Consider the following 8,531-nt stretch of genomic DNA (forward strand, 5'->3'; position numbering starts at 1 on the left):
CTCTCTTTCAGGCCCCCCAGCCTAGAGAGCCCTGGAGAGCACAATCCTGTCCCTCTGTTCTCCGACTGTCTCAGTCCCCAGTTGAGAGGAGGTGGCCCACGAATGATTCAGGGCAAAAAGGAAAAATGTCAACAAAAGTTAAGTTGGCACGTTGCGCAGCCCTGGGTGTAGGCCTCCTGTCGGGAGCACACAGTCCTGGCACAAGTCCTACTCTGCCACCCACTCCCCTGAGACTCAGGTCCCGCTGGGCAAGCAGTCACAGTGAGGCATTCAGGGCGTTTCTGGCGAGGGCCTGCCCCGTACTAGGAACATAATAACGGTCCCTATTGTAATTATTAGTAGTTAGGAAAGAAAGGTTACAGAACCAGTGATTAGGACGCTTAGTGTCGCTCTCACTGCGACTTCGGACCTCAGCAGGCTCCAAGACCATGCTCTCCGTGGGGCGTGCCTAAGAGCCTCCTCCATCGGAGACCAGATTCACAGGCTGTTATTTTTCCCGTCAGACAAATGGGGAGCCGGCCCTTCCCCGAGTATTCCCTGAGACCCTCGGCCAAAAGGCAACGAGTCAGGCCCAACAATGAGGTTGAGGGTACCTCCAAACCTTTCTCCCGTGAGGGTCCCTCAGGGTCAAGCCGACTGCCCTCCTAGTCTCCTGCAAAGGCCTTGGGTCCCGCGGGTCACCTGGGGTTGACAGAGTGAGAAAGAAAAGGCCGTTTGGCCAGGAGAGGGGAGCCGTGCGCACCTGCAGCAGGTGAGGACCAGCCGTGCAGAAGGGGGAGGAGCCGTGGCCGCAGCACGCAGATGAGCTGACCCCCGGCTCCGAGGAGCTAGGCCGAGGGCGGCTGCGGGCTCCAACGTGACTGCTGCGAGGCGACCCTTGTTGCAGACAGCGGCCCCAGCGCCTCCGAGTCCCGCGCAGCGCGGCAGCCCCAGGAGAACATTCGAGGCAGCAGCGGCGTTAGAAGCCCAGGGTCCGTTCGGTATTTGAATAGCACAAAGGAACCGCCTTGGTCTGATTGGCTAGCCGAGCGGCCCCGGGGCGGGCAGTGCCTGTCACTCGGGAGGCTCTAGGCACTCCTATTGGCTTATCAGGTGTGGGGCGGAGTCCGGACGCCCGGCTAAATAGCTGGGGCCGGGGCCGGCCGAGGCTCATTGCTTTGGCGCCGTCTGGGGAGCACGGTCCTGCAGTTGGCGCGGAGCGCATGGTGGCGGCTCCTCTCGGAGCGCAGCCGACCCGCTGATCCGGGCTCCGTTTCCCCCGTCCAGTGCGCCCCGGCGGCCGGCTGGAGACCGAAACAGCAGCAGTATTAGCAGCAGCAGCGGCCGCGGCTGCTCCGCCGCCGCCGTCTCCGCGGGAGCATGGAGTGCGCCCTGGACGCCCAGAGCCTGATCAGCATCTCCCTGCGCAAGATCCACAGCTCCCGGACTCAGCGCGGTGGCATCAAGCTGCACAAGAACCTCCTGGTATCCTACGTGCTCCGCAACGCGCGCCAGCTCTACCTGAGCGAGCGCTACGCCGAGCTCTACCGGCGCCAGCAGCAGCAGCAACAGCAGCAGCCGCCCCACCACCAGCACCAGCACCTCGCATACGCGGCGCCGGGCATGCCGGCCAGCGCGGCCGACTTCGGCCCGCTCCAACTTGGTGGCGGCGGGGACGCGGAGGCGCGCGAGCCGGCCGCCCGGCACCAGCTGCACCAGCTCCACCAGCTCCACCAGCTGCACCTCCAGCAGCAGCTGCACCAGCACCAGCACCCGGCGCCCAGGGGCTGCGCGGTGGCGGTGGCGGCCGGGGCGCCCGCGGGTGGCGCGGGGGCGCTCTCGGAACTGCCCGGGTGCGCCGCGCTCCAGCCGCCGCACGGCGCGCCCCACCGCGGGCAGCCCTTGGAGCCGCTGCAGCCGGGTCCGGCGCCTCTGCCGCCGCCCGCGCCCGCCACGCTCTGCCCGCGGGACCCTCGCGCGTCTGCCGCCTGCTCCGCGCCCTCCGCGCCCCCAGGGTCTTCCCCTCAGGCCGCTGCCGCCGCCTCCCCTCCCGCCTCCCCGGCCCCCGCCTCTTCCCCCGGCTTCTACCGGGGCGCGTACCCGGCCCCCTCGGACTTCGGTGTGCACTGCAGCAGCCAGACCACCGTGCTGGACCTGGACACTCACGTGGTGACCACGGTGGAGAACGGCTACTTGCACCAGGACTGCTGCGCCTCCGCCCACTGCCCCTGCTGTGGCCAGGGCGCCCCGGGACCGGGCCTGGCGTCCGCCGCCGGCTGCAAGCGCAAGTATTACCCTGGCCAGGAGGAAGAGGACGACAACGACGAGGACGCGGGCGACCTGGGAGCCGAGCCCCCCGGGGGCGCCCTGTTCGCCCCCTGCAAGCGCGCCCGCTTCGAGGACTTCTGCCCAGACTCGTCCCCGGACGCGTCCAACATCTCAAACTTGATCTCCATCTTTGGCTCAGGCTTCTCGGGGCTGGTGAGCCGACAGCCGGACTCCTCCGAGCAGCCGTCGCCGCTCAACGGGCAGCTGTGCGCCAAGCAGGCGCTCGCCAGCCTCGGCGCCTGGACTCGAGCCATTGTCGCCTTCTAGGGACCCCCGAGGGCTCGGGGCCCCGCGGGGCTGGGGCCAGACAAAGACTCGACCAAGGGGCGAGAGGAGGAAAGGAACGGGTGCCCGACCACTCGGGGTTGAGCTGGGGGCGAGCAGGGGAAGGCGGCTAATGTTTTATAAATTGTAAAATAAAAAAAAAGAAATCTAAGATCTTGGACTTTATTTTTACAGAGAGAAAAAGCGCCTATTTAAATATGCTTTGTGTTTCTCCTCTTTTTTTTTTTTTCCTTCTTTTTATTGTAGTGATTGCAGTGGTGTTTAGCGAGGAGCCAGCCACGTGAGGGAGGGCTGTTGCCCCAAGGAGGTGCGGGGCAGCCGGGGGCGAGACAGGGCGCCCGGGCGCGCCGAGGGCGCAGCGCAGGAGGGCGCTGGGCCCGGGACGCCGATCCCAATCAGTTGTCAGACCCAGGAAGCCCTGCTCTTGATTCTCCCGAGTCCTTCCATGGGGTGAGGAATGGGTCTTGTGAAATTTTCAGCAAAAACAAAGGCAAACTCTATCTCCGAAAGGGACGTTTGGGTCACATTTCCTCTCTGGGGGCGGCCTCCAAAGTTCGCAAAATGAGAAGGCAGAAATGAAAACACTTCAACTTTTTTTTTTTTTTTCTTTTCTTCCCGGCGAGTGTCTTGAACCCCTCCTATCCCCGCCCCTCTGGCTCCGTTCTTTTCCCCTCCTCCACCCGTCTCCCGGACTCAGGGGTGGCGCCGGACACCCCGACACTCTCGGACACTGTTTGGGGACGGGGTGGGAGGCGGGCACCGCGGACTACATTTCCCATCATGCCCAGCACTGCGGTCCTCACTAAACAAAAAAGGAAGTCGATTCCTTCACCTGGATCCCAGGCGAGCGGGAGGGAGGGAGGGGCCGGGACCGCCGACTGCGTCGGAGACTTTTCACTAAGTTCCTGGTCAGATGTGGTGTTTGTGTGTGTGCTTCTAAGTTTCACTGTCCTGGTTCAGCCTTCGGTTGCATTTCATGAAACCAGCATTGTTCGAGCCTGTGAGAACCCCGTCCTGTGTCTTCAGCTCGATAGATTTTGTTTAATTTAAAGCCTTTTGTTGTAAAAAGTGGGGTTCTGCAGCCCCTCTGGTCTCTGCCATCAGCACCATGTGGACTCCAAAACAAGTTGCCAACCCTTCCTTTCTTGGCCCTTCTCCCTCATTCCCCTGTATTTTTGTGCATACTGAATTGTACATCACCGGGTAAAACTGTTCAGATTATTTGTTTAAATTTATAATCTTAATAAAAAGTCGATTATAGAGGATGGTGGTGCCTTGTTTTCAGGTCGGCCTGGTGGTGGGGAGGATAGCGGGAGGTGGGAAGAGACCCCTCCCAGCTCTCCAGAGCCTAGACGGACAGGGATCTGCCCACATCCGCAAGGCCGGGAGTGGGAGCAGGATGGAGTGAGAGATGTTGGTTGCTGGGGATGAAGCCAGTGCTGCGGACCTCCGGGAGGGAGGTGCCTCCCCCCTCACCACCAAAAAACAAAAACAAAAAAAAATCTGCCCCCCACGGGCACCGGCCGCCCCAGGGTCTCCAGCAGGAAGTTCAGCCAGCCTCCAGCACATTTCCCGCCCAGCCAGGGACACGGCCTGGTTGGCCTCAAATCTGAGCCCTCTGCGGCAGGGAAGAGCTGCCGCGGGAAGCCAGGGGCTCCTGGGCCACGCCCCCTCCCGCCCCGCGCCTCCTCCCGCACGTCGCGCATACCGGTTGCAACTTGGGGAAGTTTTTTCATTTTCTTTTTTCTTTTTTTTTTTTTTTTTTAAGTTGAGTTTGTTATCACTGCTCCATGCCACTTGGTGGTGTGCTGGCGGCGTCTCCCTCCCTCCTCGCGCCCCTCCCCTCTCCCTCTCCCCTCCCCTCCCTCACGCCCGCCTCTCTTCCCTCCCCAGTGGATGGAGGCAGGAAGGCTCCAGGCGCGCTCTCCCCTCTGACCACCTACGGAATGACCTCAGAATGGGAGAATGTGCCAAGGCCCCGAGGAAGCTCGCGTTCTCCCCACTGGAACCAAATTCACATCTGGAGCCGCGGCTCGGGCCCGGGGGCGCGCGGGTGGTTCCAGCTTTGCAAACAGGGGATAGGAAAGAAAGACTGGAAAGAAAGAATAGAAAGAAGGAAGGGAAATAGCAAAGTGGCTGCTTGCTCTGTTTGATTCTCTCTCTCTCTCTCTCTCTCTCTCTCTCTCTCTCTCTCTCTCTCTCCCCCCCATGCTCTCGCGCTCGCTTTCTCATCCCTGCGCTCCCCTTCCCTGCACCAGGCACCCCGCAGGACGATTCACGCCCCCGACCCCAGCCTTCACGTCTCCCGCAGCGAGAGGGGAGGCTGCAGCCGAGAGTCCCCCAACCCAGATTCCGAGAGGCAGACGCAAGCCAATCCCAGGGGTCTTCTCAGCTCTGGGTCCCGGGGTAGCGCGAGGCGAAGTTCTTGGGGACACTCCAGACCGCGGGGGCCACGAAGGTCCGAGACTGGGGGTGGGGGAAGAGGGAGGCTATGGAGGCGTGAGTTACAGGAAGGAAAGGCACCTTCACCCTCCAGAGCTGTTTTCTCGGCCTCCCACGGGAAGAGTCGGGAGCTGCGGAGGAGGGGGGAACGGTGTGTCTCCCCACTCCCCATTTTTTCCTTGCTAGTCCAAGGAATCGCTGTTGGATGCAAGGTTTTGATGCAATCCACCAAGCCAGTTGCCAGAGCTCCCCCTAGTGCCGCTTCCAGTGCGTTGCAGCAACTTAGGATGGGAGGGGGCGAGGCAAAGCTGGGGGCGGTGGGATCGCTGGGGGGCTACTTGGCGCCCACTTGGGGCGCAGCGCGGTGTCTGGATCCTGCCCCGACTGGAGCACGAGCCTGGGGCCGCGTGATTTTCCACTCCAAGACCGCGTTGAGGAGGAGACACGTGGTCGGCCGCCTTTGTTGGAAGCGCGGATCTAGGCACGGAAGGGACCGCCGGCTAAGGGGCTTGGGAACTCCCCACCCCCTCCAGATTCCTCAGGCAAAGGAGTGTGGATGCGAAATAAGAGTTCTGAACTCAACAGGACCCCGAACCAGGGTTTTCCTCCCCGAACCAGGGTTTTCTGAGCTTCAGCTGTGCCAAGAGATTCAGCACATTGGGATCTGGTGGAACAGAGGGGTGGGGATGGAGGGCTCTGGGAGCACCCGGAAGAAAGGTGCCCTTTCCCCTTATCTCTTCAGGGCCCGGGAACCTTAGGCAGCCACACAAAGGGGAAATGCCTGGAGCATAATCCGCAGTGACCCAAAACACACCACCACCGCCCATCTGCATCTCACACTAAGGCATTCCACACAAAACAGTGACACAAGCACAGTCCTGACACTGCACTGTGCACCGCACTGGGGGACACACCCACCCAAAGCACGGGCCTGGACACAGACACTCCAGCATCCCCACTCCACTCAACCCCCCTTCCTCCAGTCCTGGCACAGCACGAAGCCAGCCCCTCCCCCTCCGAATATCCAGAGAGACTAGTACTCCCAGGCATAGCACCACTGAAAGACTGGGGGAGCTGGGGGGGGCACACACCTGGCCATTAAGGTCTTCCAAAAGGGGGAGGTGCAGGAGTCCACAGACCCAGGTCCACAGATAAGCCCCTCTTCAATAAAAAGACCAAGCTAGACCCTACAAGAGCCCCTAGACAGGACTTGGGGGTGCTACTTGGGGAAGTAGGGAGATGGGAAGAGACTGGGGAGCCCAGGGAGTGATGAGTGGGGAGCTTCCAAAAAGTCCCTGGTGCCCCCAGGTGTTAACCAGCACCCCAGCACTGCCCACATGCATAAACAGTTGCCCTAGCTCCTAGAACACCACAGGACCTGCTGCCCTCGATACATAGTGTAGGGCTGAGCCAGGCTCCAAGCTAGGCTTCCAGCCAAATGGAGCTGCTGGGATGACTGCCCAGAGCCTGGAAGAGCTGCAGGTTGCCCTCCAGAGAAGCCAGGGGCTGGGGATGTCCTGGGCTCCCAGGGGACCACTGTGCAGGGTGCTGAGATCTTAGTGCCTCTGTCGTGTGTGTCCAGGGTGTCCCTCTGTGCACACCAGGAGCTCGGCCCTGCTGCAGCTGCAATCACCAAGCACACATTTACAGAGCACCCTCTTGATGCCCAGCCTGTGCAGAGTGCTGAGCTGACCACCTCGAAAAATAACAGCAAATGAAAGAACAGTAAAGCTCTTTGTATGGATTCACTCAATTTCCAAGCTACTCTCTGAAATAGATGCTATTAGTGTCCTTGTTTTAGAAATGAGAAAACTTGCTCAATGTCACACAACTAAGAAGGGGGCCAGTCTCTCTGTTGGGGTTCACAGTCTAGTGGGGAAGAATGTCAAACATATTACAATACTAGCTGGCAAATGACCTTGATGTTGTCTAAGGAGTAATACTGATAAATTCCAGCTGAACTTGAACTAGCAGGTTGGGAGCACCCCTCACCCCCACCCTACTGCTTAATGCTCTGGGTCCTAGGGACAAAAAGATACACAGGACAGCGGTATCTGTGTCCCACCCCCCAGAGCATAGACTGACCTTTCCATTGTATTTGTACAAGGGATTCTCATGGTAAGGGACAGTGGGCCTACTAGAATCAGCTTGCGCAAAAGGTGAGATTTCTTGGCTCCTGGCTCTAAACTGTGCAGTGGGCAGAGATACAGCTAGCTTCAGGTACAACTGGATCCAGGCACAACTCTCCAGATTTCTCTCTCTCCTTCCTTCTCTGCACTTGAGCTTCCCACTCTCCTATTGCAGACTCACTGCTCACTACTTTCCCATCTCACAGCTTCTCCACCAAAAGGGACAGTCCCCTCCTCTTATTTTCAACTCAGAAAATCTCGGAGAAAGACTGTCCCATCCCAGACCTGTGTCCTGTCCCAAACCTGCGGCCAGGGTAGGAGGATGGCTGGCAGCCCCTGCAGGAAGCTCACAGGCAGAGAAGTGATGTTCTTCTCAGAAAATCGTGGCAGTGGGTGACAGACCAAGGATGTCCTCCAGAGAGAGGGGCTGCTAAAGGAGGCATCTTCGTGGGACTTAGGGGTACAGTACAGGTATGGCTACTTTGGGGCCTGGGCATTCAATGCAGCCAAACAGCTCTGGGGAAGGAACATTCTCCCTGCTCCTTGCCAAGATAACGAGGCTTCAAGGCCATCTGGTCCCTCTCAGGTTTGCCATTTAGGAGTCACCAGGGGAGGGGAGGCAGCAGCCCCCGGGGCAGGGGGCCGGTTCTCCCAGCAGGTTCCATGGCAGGGACAGTGGCAGGGGCCACCCTCAGGGAAGTTAGGCAGTGGACATCCTCGAGGAGGCCGAAGTGGAGGAACTTGGCTGGGGCTCATCTGCGTTCCCCCAGGCACTCCCAGATATAATGAAAAGGCTTTGAGGGGAGGAAGTACCAGCCAGCAGCATGGAGGGGGAGAGACCAGGCTGAAGTTAACATGCCCCCAGCTGGTGGGGTCCGGGGACATCTGGGGAACAGGTAACATTACCTAGTCACATGTGTAGATATAAAGGGCTAAATAGGTTCTGGCCGGTTTGGCTCAGCAGTTAGAGCGTCGACCCGCAGACCAATGAGTCACAGGTTGGATTCCAGCCAAGGGCACCTACCTCGGTTGTGGTTCGTCCCGGGCCCTGGTCGGGTCGTGCGGGAGGCAACCAGTCGATGTGGCTCTATCACATCGGTGTTTCTCTCTGTCTCTCTCTCTCTCCCTCTCTCCCACTTTATCTGATAATAACTAGAAAAATATCCTCGAATGAGGAATAAAAAATAAAATAAAAGGCTAAACAGAAGCTCGAAAAAGTTGAAATGGCTGCAGGATTACAGATAACCTGTGTTTTATCACTCATGCCTTTCTATATTTTCCAAATTTTCTACAATGAGCATGTATCACTTTTATATTTAGAAGAAAAATTGACACATATATTTTCCAAAGAAAAATTGTGACATGACA

The 8,531-nt window shown here is 59.1% G+C and overlaps 1 protein-coding gene across 1 annotated transcript; it reads left to right on the top strand.

Annotated features, from left to right (window-relative positions):
- Window positions 1-1,154: 1,154 nt before the first annotated feature.
- Window positions 1,155-2,743, top strand: IER5L (immediate early response 5 like). The gene has a single exon (XM_036261923.1). The coding sequence runs from the start codon at window positions 1,360-1,362 to the stop codon at window positions 2,572-2,574; it is 1,215 nt and encodes a 404-aa protein (XP_036117816.1). The 5' UTR covers window positions 1,155-1,359; the 3' UTR covers window positions 2,575-2,743.
- The last annotated feature ends 5,788 nt before the right edge of the window (window positions 2,744-8,531 follow it).

The sequence above is a fragment of the Molossus molossus genome, unplaced genomic scaffold, assembly GCF_014108415.1.
Source record: "Molossus molossus isolate mMolMol1 unplaced genomic scaffold, mMolMol1.p scaffold_m16_p_14, whole genome shotgun sequence".
Lineage (NCBI taxonomy): Eukaryota > Metazoa > Chordata > Mammalia > Chiroptera > Molossidae > Molossus > Molossus molossus.

Excerpts from the sequence above, each read along its gene's own strand:
- IER5L (XM_036261923.1), top strand. The coding sequence starts at position 1,360 with ATGGAGTGCGCCCTGGACGCCCAGAGCCTGATCAGCATCTCCCTGCGC.